The sequence below is a fragment of the Salmo salar genome, chromosome 18 (genome assembly GCF_965601325.2).
Source record: "Salmo salar chromosome 18, fSalSal1, whole genome shotgun sequence".
NCBI classification, from domain to species: Eukaryota; Metazoa; Chordata; class Actinopteri; order Salmoniformes; family Salmonidae; genus Salmo; species Salmo salar.
In genome coordinates this window covers 3,769,576-3,785,869 of record NC_138308.1, presented here as the reverse complement: position 1 = coordinate 3,785,869, position 16,294 = coordinate 3,769,576, and the positions used below count along the sequence as shown (strand labels likewise).

General features: G+C 39.6%; 1 protein-coding gene across 2 annotated transcripts in view; it reads right to left on the bottom strand.

Moving 5' to 3' along the window:
* Window positions 1-16,294, bottom strand: part of wdr11 (WD repeat domain 11) — a 236,000-nt gene that overhangs the window by 185,706 nt on the left and 34,000 nt on the right. For both annotated transcript variants that reach the window (XM_014154429.3, XM_014154430.3), the window contains exon 5: window positions 1,001-1,202. In XM_014154429.3, coding sequence (XP_014009904.1) covers window positions 1,001-1,202 — 202 coding nt within the window. The remainder of the gene's footprint in view (window positions 1-1,000; window positions 1,203-16,294) is intronic.

Here is a 16,294-nt window from a genome sequence, read left to right as displayed (position 1 = left end):
TCCGGGTGGCTGGTCTCAGACGATCACACAGGTGAAGAAGCCAGATGGAGTGGCCTTTTATTGTCCCTAGCACAAGGTGCACCTGTGTAATGATCATGCTGTTTAATCAGCTTCTTGATATGCCACACCTGTCAGGAGGATGGAATATCTTGGGAAAGGATAAATGCTCACTAACAGGGATGTAAACAAATGACAATGACGACCTTTCTCGCTCTCTCAACTGTCCTCTGTCTAGCTAGTTACTGTTCAAAATCAAACTAATATGCTATGTGATGTGACAGAATCACATACAGGCCTTGTGTTATGATCCGCACATAGAATGTAGGACGATGGTAATTAGGCCTAATAAAAGGTAATCATTCGCTTACAACTTTTCCTGTATGTACCGTTGAGTGATTTCTTGAACTCAACCAGGATACATTTTTCGTATTACAAGACTAAATAATAAACTAGCTACAGACATGAAGGTGGGCAGCTGTGTTTAGAGGGTGGTTATTAGAGCAACGGTAGCCTATGCCTCACTGCAACAGTCAAACAAATATTGCATAGGGGCAATTCCATACAGGTTGGCCTAAATATGTTTTTGATCTTCCTGAAATAAAATCCATAGAAATGTCATTTGAGGGAAGGATGTTTAGCATACCTTTGAAGTCTATTTCCAAAACGATAATTGAGAAATAATTCACATTGGAAAATTGGTGGCATTTCGCCTTACCCAGGCCTTCTTTAAGACACTACAACAATGAGTCTGTAGATGCTATAAAGCGAGTCATGCTCTCATTTGAAACCTTAATGTGGGCTCTGAAATATGAGTAATGTTTTGTCATTAATTTATGAATAATACAAATATATACTTACATATCTCAAAAGTACCCATTTTGATAAAGTACATTTTTAGATATATTGTTTTAAACAATACAAGCTTTCTAATATGGAACGTGTAATAAGAACCATGCATCTAATATGGATCATGCGGTGTTTAGCTATGGGGTTTTCTTACGTTGGCTTCTCGTTGGTGATGAGCACTTTGACCTTGTTCAGGGCCTTCTTGGCACCGGTGGGGGCAGGGAGGGCAGCAGGCACAGGCTTAGTGTGGGCAGGGCTGGCATGGGGGCTGGCGATATAGACCTTCTTACCCCCGCTGCCCGGGGGTTTGGAGTGAGAGAAGTCGGAGATGAAGACAATGCCTTCACTGGTCAGCACTGAGCATGAAAGAAGAAGAGAGCAAGGGAAGAGATTATGACAGGTTTGAAATCTATTTAAAGTATAAGTGGTTTTTTTCTTATTATTAACGGGACTGTAATGACTGCTCTAGGATCAACAGGTCTGGGATCTGTTCAAAGGAATGTTGTTCAGGGGCATCACGCATCCCAAGAATCTGAGGGGGTACAAAGTTTGTGAGGATGGCTGGGGGGTGGTCCGGAGGGGGAAATATGCCATCCGTAAATTTAGCATTTTTTAAACCCCTGAAACAACTTTTTTCTGTAATCTAAAGCCATCATTATGCTTAATTCTATTAATCCCCAAAACTTAGTTAAGTGAATAATTAGCATTTTTCTGAAGCCGAAGAAGACAGGAAATTCGAACGCTAATTTGACCTACAGCGGCAAAGAGAAGTATCTGATCCCTTTGGAATTATCAGGATTTCAGAACAAATGAGTCATAAAATTTTATCTGATCTTCATCTTAGTCACAACAATAGACAAACAGTGTGCTTACACTAATAACAAATTGTATTGTTCTTGTCTATATTGAATACATCATTGAAACATTCACAGTGTAGGTTGGAAAAAGGATGTGAACCTCTAGGCTAATGACTTCTCCCAAAAGCTAATTGGAGTCAGGAGTCAGCTAATCTGGAGTCCAATCAATGAGACGAGATTGGAGATGTTGGTTAGACCTAGATAGCAGCTTGCCCTGAGTTCGCTATTCACAAGAAGCATTGCCTGATGTGAACCATGCCTCGAACAAAAGAGATCTCAGAAGACCTAATATTAAGAATTGTTGACTTGCATAAAGCTGGAAAGGGTTACAAAAGTATCTCTAAAAGCCTTGATGTTCATCAGTCCTCAGTAAGACAGATTGTCTATAAACGGAGAAAGTTCTGCACTGTTGCTACTCTCCCTAGGAGTGGCCGTCCTGCAAAGACAAGTGCAAAGGCACAGTGCAGAATGCTCAAGAAGAATCAGCTAAGAAGAGTGTCAGCTAAAGACTTAAAGAAATCTTTGGAACATGCTAACATCTCTGTTGACGAGTTTACGATACGTAAAACACTAAACAAGAATGGTGTTCATGGGAGGACACCACGAAATAAGCCAGTGCTGTCCAACAAAAACATTGCTGCACATCTGAAGTTTGCAGAAGTGCAACTGGATGTTCCACAGCGCTACTGGCAAAATATTCTGTGGACAGATGAAACTACAGTTGAGTTGTTTGGAAGGAACACAACATTGTGTGGCGAAAAAGGGGCACAGCACACCAACATCAAAACCTCATCAACCATAAAGCAGCTCAAACCATCATGGTTTCAGGGACAGGACAGCTTGCTAGACGGAAAAATGAATTCCCAAGTTTATCAAGACATTTTGCAGGAGAATGTAAGGCTATCTGTCCACCAATTGAAGCTCAACATAAATTGGGAGATGCAACAGGACAACAACCCAAAACACAGAAGAAAATTAACAACAGAAGAAAATACACCTTCTGGAGTGGCCCAGTCAGAGTCCCGACCTCAAACCGATTTAAAATGCTGTGGCATGATCTTGAGAGCGGTTCACACCAGACATCCTAAGAATATTGCTGAACAGAAACAGTTTTGTAAAGAGGAATGGTCCAAAATTCCCCCTGACCATTGTGCATGTCTGATCCACAACTACAGAAAACTGTTTGGTTGAGTTTATTGCTGCCAAAGGAGGGTCAACCAGTTTTTAAATCCAAGGGTTCACATACTTTTTACACCCTACACTGTGAATGTTTACACGGTGTGTTCAATTAAGACATGAAAACGTATAATTGGTTGTGTGTTATTAGTTTATGCTGACTGTTTGTCTATTATTGTGACTTAGATGAAAATCAGATCAAATGTTATATTTTTCTTGCCACTATGCACCAACAAGGCTTTTCATCAATAAGCAGCTTAATTACTGCTAGAGTACTGTAGGTTTATTGATCTACTGTACTTCAACAACAGATGTACTCACAATGGATTGTGGCTGGAGATTTTCCATTGATCTTGCTTTTTAGTCCACGAAAACCTCCCCATAATGTTTGAATTAGCGGAATGGGATGATTTTTTACATGAAAGAACATATTTACATTAATGGGAGAAACCTTCTCTAAAAGGATGTATTAGGCAGTTTGATAGGTCTAAACCCTAATCAATCCATCCAATGTACCCATGTTGTTTAAGTAGATCAATAAAGCTACAGTACTCTAGTAGCAGTCAAGCTGCTTATGCTGAAAAGTCCTGTTAGTGCATAGGTCAAATTAGCTTTTGAATTTCCTGTCTTTTTCAACATCAGACAAAAGCTAATACTTAACTTAAAACACCAACTGTAAAAATATCTTAATTACTTAACTAATTTATATAATGATTTAAAATGTGCATACATTTGCATAAGAGGAACACATTTACCACAGTACCCAACTGCCACCACGATGGATGTTCTGAATACAGTCACCGTTAAATATGTCTGCCTTGCTTTTATAAAACGGTAACCAACATTTTCAACAAAACATTATTTTGATAAGTACGTTTAATTTTATAAGCAAATTCCTACAAGTTAATTCTTCCACCAGTCCAGACAAAAATATGGTTGTTAGTACTTTTGGTCATGTTGCTAGACGGACAGTTTTTTTTAGCAACAAAAACCGGTGTGCGCAACTTATGGGGCAAAACAGACGGGTTTGGCTTAGACTGTTGATAACAAACTATATTTAGTCTCCAAATGTTTATTGAAAACATAAAAATATTGTTAGGTTGTTGGTTAGCTACAGTGCCTTCAGAAAGCATTCATACCCCTTTCCATATTTGACATGTGTTACAGCCTGAATTCTAAATTTATTAAATAGATTTGTCTCCCCCATCTACACACAATACCCCTAAAAACATGTTTTAGACATTTAGAAAATGTATTGAACATGAAATACAGAAATATACAGAAGTATTCACAGCCGAGTCAATATTTTGTAGAAGAACCTTTGGCGGCGATTACAGCTGTGAGTCATTTGGGAAAGTATAAGATCTTTGCATACCTGGATTATACAATATTTGCCCATTACACTTTTCCAAATTCTTCAAACTCTGTCAAGTTGTTTGCTGATCATTGCTCGTCTTGCCATAGATTTTCAAGCCAATTTAAGTCAAACTGTAACTAGGCCACACAGGAACATTCAACGCCGTCTTGGTAAGCACCTCCAGTGTAGATTTGGCCTTGTGTTGTAGGTTTTTGTCCTGCTGAAAGCTGAATTCATGTCCCAGTGTCTGTTGGAAAGCAAACTGTACGAGATTTCCTCTAGGTTTTTGCCTGTGATTTATTCCATATTCGTGTTGTCTAATTTTTCCTTATTTTTTTTTCTCTCCGCAATCTCGTGATTATGATCTTGTTTAGTCGCTGAAACTCCACAACGGGCTCTGGAGAGGCGAAGGTCGAGTCATGTCCTCCGAAACATGACCCGCCAAGCCACACTTCTTAACACGTGCTCGTTTAACCCAGAAGCCAGCTGCACCAATGTGTCGGAGGAAACACCGTTCAACTGACGACCAAAGTCAGCCTGCAGGTGCCAGCCACGGCACAAGGAGTTGCTAGAGCACGATGAGCCAAGTAAAGACTCCCCGGCCAAACCCTACCCTAACCTGGACGACGCTGGGCAAATTGTGCACGGCCTTATGGGACTCCCGGTCACGGCCAGTTGTGTAGTGACGCCGCAACACTGTGATGTGCCTTAAACCACTGCGCCACTCAGCAGGACCTATTCCGTTCCGTTTTACACAACAACAAAAAATTCCCTAGTTCTTGCCGATGACAAGCATACCCATAACATGATGCAGCCACCACCATGCATTGAAAATATGAAGAGTGGTACTCAGTGATGTGTTGGATTAGCTACGACCATAACACTTTGTATTCAGGACAAAAAGTTCATTTCTTTGCCACATTTTTTGCGGTATTAAGTGCCTTGTTGCAAACAAGATGCATGTTTTGGAATATTTGTATTCTGTACAGGCTTCCTTTTCACTCTGTCAATTAGGTTAGTATTGTGGAGTAACTACAATGTTGTTGATCCATCCTCAGTTCTCCTATCACAAGCATTAAACGGTGTACCGTGTTAAAGTCACCATTGGCGATTTCCATCCTCTCCCTGGCAACTGAGTTAGGAATGTCGCCTGTATCTTTGTAGGAACTGGGTGTATTGATACACCAGCCAAAATGTAATTAATAACTTCACCATGCTCAAAGGGATATTCAGCGTATGTTGTATTTTTACCCATCTACCAATAAGTGCCCTTCTTTGTAATGCAATGGAATACCTCCCTGGTATTCCAATGAATGTGTTTGAAATTCACTGTTCGACTAAAGGACCTTACAGATAATTGTATGTGTGGACTACAGAGATGAGGTAGTCATTCAAAAACCATGTTAAATGTTATTATGGTATATAGAGTGAGTCCATGACTTAAGTAAATGTTCACTCCCAAACGTATTTAGGCTTGCCATAACAAAGAGGTTGAACACTTAACATTTCAGCTTTTAATTTTTTATTAATTTGTAAAACATTCATTCTAAAAACATAATTCCACTTTGACATTATGGGGTAGCGTGTGTAGAGACAAAATCTCAATTTACTCCATTTAAAATTTAGGCTGTAAAATAACAAAATGTGGAAAAAGTCGAGTGGTGTGGATACTTTCTGAAGGAACTCAAAAAGGTCAGATTAGGAACGGCAGGAAGCCTAGTGGTTAGAGCGTTGGGCCAGTAACCAAAAGGTTGCTGGATCGAATCCCCGAGCTGACAAAGGTAAAAATGTCGCTCTGCCCCTGAACAAGGCAGTTAACCCACTGTTCCCTGGTAGGCCGTCATTGTATATAATAATTTGTTCTTAACTGGCTTGCCTAGTTAAATAAATATTAAATAAAATTAAAAAAGAACGAAGAGGTGGTGTTTGCTCAGTTGCGCCTAGGAAATAATACATTGAACTCATCACTACATCTGGTTAGCAAGCATGTGAATGGTTTGTGTGCGGAGTGTATGGTTGATGAAACAATGAAGCATGTTGTTAAGTACCGGTATTTGGAAGAGAAGGAAAGATTAATGTGTAGGGTTATTGAGATTGGTCACTGACAGAGCTCCAGAGTTCCTCTGTGGAGATGGGAGAACCTTCCAGAAGGACAACCATCTCTGCAGCACTCCACCATTCAGGCCTTTATAGAAGAGTGGCCAGACAGAAGCCACTCCTCAGTAAAAAGGCACACGACAGCCCGCTTGGAGTTTGCCAAAAAGCACCTTAGACTGACAAAAAGATTCTCTGGTCTGATGAAACCAGGATTGAATGCTTTGGCCTGAATGCCAAGTTTCACATCTGGAGGAAACCTGGAACAATCCCTACGGTGAAGCATGGTGGTGGCAGAGTCATGCTGTGGGGATAATTGTCAGTGGCAGAGAGATGGTTAATCTTTCCTTCGATGCTGACTAGAGTAAAGTACAGAGAGATCCTTGATGAAAACCTGCTCCAGAGCGCTCAGGACCTCAGACTGGGGCAAAGGGTCACCTTCCAACAGGACAAAGACCCTAAGCACACAGCCAAGACAACGAAGGACTGGGTTCAGGACAAGTCTCTGAATGTCCTTGAGTGGCCCAGCCAGAACGATCGAACATCTCTGGAGAGACCTGAAAATAGCTGTGCAGCAACGCTCCCCATTCAACCTGATATGCAGAGAAGAATGGGAGACACTCCCCAAATACGTGTCAAGCTTGTAGAGACATACCCAAGAATACTCAAGGCTGTAATCGCTGCCAAAGGTGCTTCAACAAAGTACTAAGTAAATGGTCTGAATGTAAAATGTAAATTTCTTCAGTAAAAAAAATGAAAAATTCACAAAAATGTCTTAAAACCAGTTTTGGACTTGTCATTATGGGGTATTGTGTGTAGATAAAAAATTTTCCCCCTCATCAATTTAATCCATTTTTGAATAAGGCTGTAACGTAACAAAATGTGGAAAAAGTCAAGGGGTCTGAATACTTCCCGAATGCACTTTGACCTAGCTAGTTAACATTATCTGTTGGTTAAGGGCTTGTAAGTAAGCATTTCACGGTAAGGTCTACATTTGTATTCGGCGCATGTGACAAATAAAGTTTGATTTATCAACCAGAGACATTCAGGTCTTACCTAGCTACGATTCCTAGCTAGTTGTCTAACGCTGTAAACAGCTAAGTTGAATTCCTATTTTAAAAGGCCTTGATGAGTAGAAGTTTTTTAATGTTAGTATTTAAAACCATCCTGTCCTATGATTAAATATCTATCATTTACAAAGTTTTATTTGTTTCTGGCAGTCATACCATACCTGAAGTGGCAGAATAATAAAAAAAGTATCTCTATCAGAGATAGAGATCAAGGATATTGACCTGTAATCTGCCTACACATTTGAAAATACAGTACAACCCCAATCAAAGTACTGAATATATATATTTTTTCCACTTTCCTCAATATTGTAATAACATGATGTTCTAGTGGAAACCTTCCTTTATCTATGTGCGTGGGTGTGTGTAATAATGTGTACATCTCTCGCCAATGCGACACCCCCAGGGTTCTTTTTTTTTTAATAAGATAGTATTTTATCTTTTATAAACAATAGAAAACATACGAACTACATAACACCTGCCAAAACCCACATCTCCAGCGCCCTTATCAATTTCTGGCATATGGCAAGTTGTTTGAGGCTTCAATGGTGAACAGAGAGCCAACAAAGGAAGTTGGTGACCCAGGGAAGGGCATCAGTTCATTGGCGCGCATTCACGCGAGAGTTAGCTGTGTTCCAAAACCTTTTTCAAGACACTGGAATCGTGCGGTTGGAATATTATTGAAGTTCTGATTGAAAAAGGCCCTAAAGATTGATGCTATACAACGTTTGACATGTTTGAACGAACGTAAATATAACTTTTTGTTGACTTTTCGTCATTACATTTTCCTCGAGTCCTACATTTTGAGTAGCTTACTGAACGCGCAAACAACATGGAGTTATTTGGACATAAATTATGAACTTTATCGAACAAAACAACATTTATTGTGGACCTGGGATACCTGGAAGTGCCTTCTGATTAAGATTATTAAAGGTAGTGAATATTTATAATGCTATTTATGCATTTAGATGACTCCAAAACGGCGGGTATCTGTAATTGCCTGACGCATTTTTCTGAGCGCAGCACTCAGATTATTGCAAAGTGTGCTTTCGCAGTAAAGTTATTTTGAAATCTGTCAACGCGGCTGCATTCAGGAGATGTTAATCTATAATTCTCTGAATAACAGTTTAATATTTTATCAACGTTTATGACGAGTATTTTTGTAGATTGTTGTGCTGATTCACCGGTAGTTTTGGGGGAAATACATTTTCTGAACGTCATGCGCCAATGTAAAATGGGATTTTTGGATATAAATATGAACTTGATAGAACAAAAAATGCATGTATTGTCTAACAATGTCCTAGGAGTGTCATCTGATGAAGAATGTCAAAGGTTAGTGCATAATTTTAGCTGGTTTTCTGCTTTTGGTGACGCTTGTCCTTGCATTGAAAATGGCTGTGTGTAATGTTTTGTCTATGTACTGTCCTAACATAATCTAACTTTATGCTTTCGCCGTAAAGCCTTTTTGAAATCGGACAACTTGGTTGGATTAAGGAGATGTTTATCTAGCGTTCCACTAGCCTCAAAAATTAAAGCGGACATGGAAATAAATGTATTTCTTATTACCATGTCAATTACGGTTTTCTATGCCTTTAGTTTTACATGTGGGCCAATTAATCTATGAATTCTGAAAAGATATCAAAGGATTGTTCCATAAGGTTGTGTTTATAGGGAGTGATATTGGTTCTTGCTAAATAAGTTTCATTATCTTCCATATTGTTATAGTGTTCTTAACTATGAATTTGTTAATATTCTTAGCTTTATCCTTTGAAAACAGAAACGTAGAAAAATTCTGGGGATGAGCATGTGCATCTTCAATATGTAGCCATTGTTCCTCTTTAAATAGAAGCCTTGAGTAGAAAGTGGATACAATTCCAAGTCCAGAAGGTAAAGATCACCCACAGACTTAGGAAGATGTAAAACAAAAAAACAAAAACAAAATTAAAATAACATTTTTATTCTATGAATTTTATTTGCCCATATAAAGTATTTTAAAGAAAGTATTCTGCAGGGTAATTGGTATTACTGAAAATAAATATAAAAACTTTAGCAGCCATGCCATTCTAAAAGAGATTTATTCTACCTGTAAGATTTATGGGAAGATAATTCAATTTAATTAGATCCGATTTCCAATTGCTGAGTAATAAAGTTCTTTATATATTTGTTATGTCAGTTAAGCATCCTAAGTATTTAATATTATTTGGTGGTACACTTAAAGGACTGCTGTATATCATAAGTTATTCTAAACTTTTTAGTATTGCCATTAAGGTTCCTTCCACGTTAATTTTATAACTTGAGATTTGAATATTCAGATTTGTTTAGGTTTTTGCAAAAGGGGAAATTAGTTATTTTTAATACAATTCCTGACATTTAATCCTAGAAAAAAATTCCCTGTCTTAGGTCAGTTAGGATCACCACTTTATTTTAAGAATGTGAAATGTCAGAATAATAGTAGATAAATCATTCTATTTCAACTTTTAATTCTTTCATCACATTCCCAGTGGGTCAGAAGTTCACATACACTCAATTAGTATCTGGTAGCATTGCCTTTAAATTGTTTAACTTGGGTCAAACGGTTTGGGTAGCCTTCCACAAGCTTCCCACAATAAGTTGGGTGAATTTTGGCCCATTCCTCCTGACAGAGCTGGTGTAACTGAGTCAGGTGTGTAGGCCTCCTAGCTCGCACACGCTTTTTCAGTTCTGCCCACACATTTTCTATAGGATTGAGGTCAGGGCTTTGCGATGGCCACTCCAATACCTTGACTTTGTTGCCCTTAAGACATTTTGCCACAACTTTGGAAGTATGCTTGGGGTCATTGTTCATTTGGAAGACCCATTTGCGATCTAGCTTTAACTTCCTGACTGATGTCTTGAGATGTTGCTTCAATATATCCACGTAAAGTTCCTTCCTCATGATGCCATCTATTTTGTGAAGTGCACCAGTCCCTCCTGTAGCAATGTACCCCCACAACATGATGCTGCCACCCCCGTGCTTCAAGGTTGGGATGGTGTTCTTCGGCTTGCAAGCCTCCCCCTTTTTCCTCCAAACAAGACGATGGTCATTATGGCCAAACAGTTCTATTTCTGTTTCATCAGACCAGAGGACATTACTCCAAAAAGTACGATCTTTGTCCCCATGTGCAATTGCAAAGCGTAGTCTGGCATTTTTAATGCGGTTTTGGAGCAGTGGCTTTTTCCTTGCTGAGCGGCCTTTCAGGTTATGTCGACATAGGACACGTTTTACTGTGGATATAGATACTTTTGTACCCGTTTCCTCCAGCATCTTCACAAGGTCCTTTGCTGTTGTTCTGGGATTGATTTGTACTTCTCGCACCTAAGAAGGTTCATCTCTAGGAGACAGAACGCGTCTGCTTCCTGAGCGGTAGGACGGCTGCGTGGTCCCATGGTGTTTATACTTGCGTACTATTGTTTGTACAGATGAACGGGGTACCTTCAGGCATTTGGAAATTTCTCCCAAGGAGGAACCAGACTTGTGGAGGACTCAAATTGTTTTCTGAGGTCTTCTGATTTCCCCATGATGTCAAGCAAAGAGGCACTGAGTTTGAAGGTAGGCCTTAAAATACATCCACAGGTACACCTCCAATTGACCCTAACGCCATGCCATCATTTTCTGGAATTTTCCAAGCTGTTTAAAGGCACAGTCAACTTAGTGTATGTAAACTTCTGACCCACTGGAATTGTGATACAGTGAAATATAAGTGAAATAATCTGTCTGTAAACAATTGTTGGAAAAATGACTTGTGTCATGCACAAAGTAGATGTCCTAACCGACTTGCCAAAACTATAGTTTGTTAACAAGAAATGTGTGGAGTGGTTGAAAAATGAGTTTTAAATGACTCCAACCTAAGTGTATGTAAACTTCCGACTTCAACTAAGTTTAGTTTATATACATTTTTACCAATACTGCTACGTTTGAGTTCAGTCTCATTCTTTCTGCAAATGGTTAAACTTGCCAGTGTATATTTTATTACATTTATTATTGTAGCTGAAAAGACATAAGCTTCCAAAGTTTTGCATAATAAAGGCCACTCAAGAGGATCGAAAGCCTGTTCGGCATCAACCGTCATTGTTGATAACTCCTTGTTTTTTTGGGTATTGTATTAAGCTGAAAAATGTATTGATTTGAAAGTGTCTATATTTAATAAACCTTATTTGACTGACATGTATCAGGTCTGGTAAGACTTACCATTCTATTGCTTATAAGCGTTCTTATTTGTCACAATGTATTTAACTTATGGGTCTATAAATCAGCAGGGGAGACTCCAGATTTTCCGGGTTTTAATAAAACTTAAATACAGTGAGGGAAAAAAGGATTTGATCCCCTGCTGATTTTGTACATTTGCCCACTGACAAAGAAATGATCAGTCTATAATTTTAATGGCAGGTTTATTTGAACAGTGAGAGACAGAATAACAACAAAATCCAGAAAAACGCATGTCAAAAATGTTATAAATTGATTTGCATTTTAATGTGGGAAATAAGTATTTGACCCCCTCTCAATCAGAAAGATTTCTGGCTCCCAGGTGTCTTTTATACAGGTAATGAGCTGAGGTTAGGAGCATACTCTTAAAGGGAGTGCTCCTAATCTCAGCTTGTTACCTGTATAAAAGACACCTGTCCACAGAAGCAATCAATCAATCAGATTCCAAATTCTCCACCATGGCCAAGACCAAAGAGCTCTCCAAGGATGTCAGGGACAAGATTGTAGACCTACACAAGGCTGGAATGGGCTACAAGACCATCGCCAAGCAGATTGGTGAGGTGACAACATTTGGTGCGTTTATTCGCAAATGGAAGAAACAAAAGAACTGTCAATATCCCTTGGCCTGGGGCTCCATGCAAGATCTCACCTCGTGGGGTTGCAATGATCATGAGAACAGTGAGGAATCAGCCCAGAACTACACGGGAGGATCTTGTCAATGATCTCAAGGCAGCTGGGACCATAGTCACCAAGAAAACAATTGGTAACACACTACGCCGTAAAAGGACTGAAATCCTGCAGCGCCCGCAAGGTCCCCCTGCTCAAGAAAGCACATATACATGCCCGTCTGAAGTTTGCCAATGAACATCTGAATGATTCAGAGGACAACTGGGTGAAAGTGTTGTGGTCAGATGAGACCAAAATGGAGCTCTTTGGCATCAACTCAACTCGCCGTGTTTGGAGTAGGAGGAATGCTGCCTATGACCCCAAGAACACCATCCCAACCGTCAAACATGGAGGTGGAAACATTATGCTTTGGGGGTGTTTTTCTGCTAAGGGGACAGGACAACTTCACCGCATCAAAGGGATGATGGACGGGGCCATGTACTGTCAAATCTTGGGTGAGAACCTCCTTCCCTCAGCCAGGGCATAGAAAAGGGGTTGTGGATGGATATTCCAGAATGACAATGACCCAAAACACACGGCCAAGGCAACAAAGGAGTGGCTCAAGAAGAAGCACATTAAGGTCCTGGAGTGGCCTAGCCAGTCTCCAGACCTTAATCCAATAGAAAATCTGTGGAGGGAGCTGAAGGTTCGAGTTGCCAAACGTCAGCCTCGAAATTTTAATGACTTGGAGAAGATCTGCAAAGAGGAGTGGGACAAAATCCCTCCTGAGATGTGTGCAAACCTGGTGGCCAACTACAACAAACGTCTCTGGTTGCCAACAAGGGTTTTGCCACCAAGTACTAAGTCATGTTTTGCAGAGGGGGTCAAAAACGTATTTCCCTCATTAAACACATCTCAGGAGGGATTTTGTCCCACTCGGGATTTTGTCCCACAGCGTTTAAGTTCCTTGCTCAGAATATGACAAATCTGAAAGCTGGTGGCTCCTTTTAACATGAGTCTTTAATATTCCCAGGTAAGAAGTTTTAGGTTGTAGTTATTATAGGACTATTTCTCTCTATACCATTTGTATTTCATATACAAGTGACTATTGGATGTTCTAATAGTAACTTTAGGATTGCCAGCCTAATCTCGGGAGTTGATAGGCTTGAAGTCATAAACAGCGCAATGCTTGAAGCATTGCAAAGAGCTGATGGCAAACGCAGGAAAGTGCTGTTTGAATGAATGCTTACGAGCCTGCTGCTGCCTACCACCGCTCAGTCAGACTGCTCTATCAAATCATAGACTTACTTATAATATAATAACACAAAGAAATATGAGCCTTAGGTCATAAATATGGTCAAATCCGGAAACTATCATTTCGAAAACAAAACGTTTATTCTTTCAGTGAAATACGGAACCGTTCCATATTTTATCTTGCCTGCTAACCTGGATTTCTTTTAGCTAAATATGCAGGTTTAAAAATATATACTTCTGTGTATTGATTTTAAGAAAGGCATTGATGTTTATGGTTAGGTACATTCGTGCAACGATTGTGCTTTTTTCACAAATGCGCTTTTGTTAAATCATCACCCGTTTGGCGAAGTTGGCTGTCTTTGTTAGAAAGAAATAGTCTTAATACAGTTCGCAACGAGCCAGGCGGCCCAAACTGCTGCATATACCTTGACTCTGTTGCACAGAACGCAAGAGAAGTGACACAATTTCCCTAGTTAAAAGAAATTCATGTTAGCAGGCAATATTAACTAAATATGCAGGTTTAAAAATATATACTTGTGTATTGATTTTAAGAAAGGCGTTGATGTTTAGGTGCACATTGGTGAAACGACAGTGCTTTATTCGCGAATGCGCTTGTTAAATCACCCGTTTGGCGAAATAGGCTATGATTCAATGCTAAATTAACAGGCACCGCATCGATTATATGCAACGCAGGAGAAGCTAGATAAACTAGTAATATCATCAACCATGTGTAGTTAACTAGTGATTATGTTAAGTGGGCAGAGCCCTCCGGCCCGCGCACCGCTCGGCCGCCACGCAGTCCCCGGGTGCAATGCGGCGTCAAAAAATGACGATTGTTACAAAAACTTGAAATCGGCCCTAATTAAAAATCGGCCATTGCGATTAAATCAGTCGACCTCAAATAAATAAATAAATAAATAAATAAATATATATATATACACATACACACAAATGTTTGTTACGTGTACCTGTTTTCTTTCTTTACCGACCACAAGCATGTAGGTTAGATATGAGAGCATTGCTTCGTTTTAAAGAAGTTTGCAAACAAAGTAATTGTGACACTGTGTTTTTCAGGTGATCATGGTGACAGTCATCATAGAGATGGGCAACTCTCCGGAATGCAATTAGTATAAAATCAGTTAAGTTAGCTGGGGCTGGGGAAAAAGTGTGACAAATTCAGGTCCCCGAGGGCTGGAGTACTACGATGAGGATGACCAGATCAAGATGGAATCAACAGACTTGATGCAAGATCCAGCATGATCTGATACAGGGCTCTCCTAGAGAGTTTCAGTCTTGTAAGTGTTCTCCAACCCCCTAATCTAGTGCACATGATTCTAATAACTAGGTGGTTGATAAGCTACAGGAGGGAAATCTCCAGGAGACCTGAACCTCCATCGTGTCCCCCTACCCTATTCTTTTATAACCTCTCTACAATAGCAGTCTTTTGGACTGAGAGGGATGTAAACAAAGACCGCTTGCAGCTACCACATTAACAATGTGTGAATCATTCACCATTACATTTTTTTTTTAAGTACTGATTACTACAATCATGTTGGTAAGGTTGACATAAGTGAAATGATGTGTTTATATTGCAATATTTCTGTAACTGGTCTCATCACATGCTGCTTGCATTTCAATAGCCAAAGTTTCAATGAATTACACAATTGTCAAAGTCAGGATAAAAATCAGGCAAAGTGGTTGCAAAATCAGTCAACAGCCATCTTAGTGCAAGACAACATTACCTGGACAAATACAGTATGTATTATTTGGGGTGAGAATCAAAATAATATTGCTGATATGGGCAAAGAATAGCAAATACCGACGATCAAGGTAAGAATAGACATAACTATAACATTCTACTTCGGTTTGATGAAACTGTCATGGCATTACGCTATTGTATGTAATTTGAGCATTGGTTTGATTAGCGAACGTAGCTAACTAGCTAGCTACGGTGAAGAGGTTGATTTGATGCAACAAAATTAAAACGTTTGTAGCTGATCTGAGCGTATGGCTATTAGATAGTTAATCTTCCTTGAATTTAATTCTGAATATGGCTCAGATAACATTCTTCTTTTCTTCAGTTGAGTGTCAATGTTGTCAAGGTACAACGAGATAGCTAGCCAGCTAGTGCTATAGCTGGCCTGCTCCGACGAGACGTGAACTGTAACACATTAGTGGAAACCAAGACTGTTCTCAGGGCAGGTTTGCAAGTTTTGACTAGCTGAAGTTACTTTTCGTCACACAGGCCTGGGCAATTATTTTCCATGGAGGGCCACATTAGAATATATTTTTGCCATCGGGGGCCAGAATCGTATTACAGGATTATACATCATGTGTATGACTGTTCACAGATATATCTATTGTAAATCACGTCCAGATATGCTACTTATTTTACTTTAACATGCATAGAAATAAACCACATCCATGTTCTCCTTTCGGTAGGTATTTTTATTATTAAACATGCATTGAACTACATGGAGGGAAAGTACACTGTGCATTCAGCACCACGGACAGAACTCTTGTTAACGGGTATGCACAAAAACACAAGAAAGAGAGAGAGAGAGCTCAACATTACATTTAAACTACTCAATCAGTGTGAGGAGTGAAGTCTGACGGGCATTGAATACAGTAGTGAAGTCAGGTATAGTTTCTGGCGTCAAGTTGCAGGTCAGTGGGAGCGTTATCCACATTGAAGTTGAAAGGAGAGGAAACCAATAGCATGTCATTTTCCAACACTTTGAAATCCTCAAAACGACGAGAAAACTCACTGTTCAAAGCACGCAGAAGCGATGTATACTTCTCCCACTGGTCATCT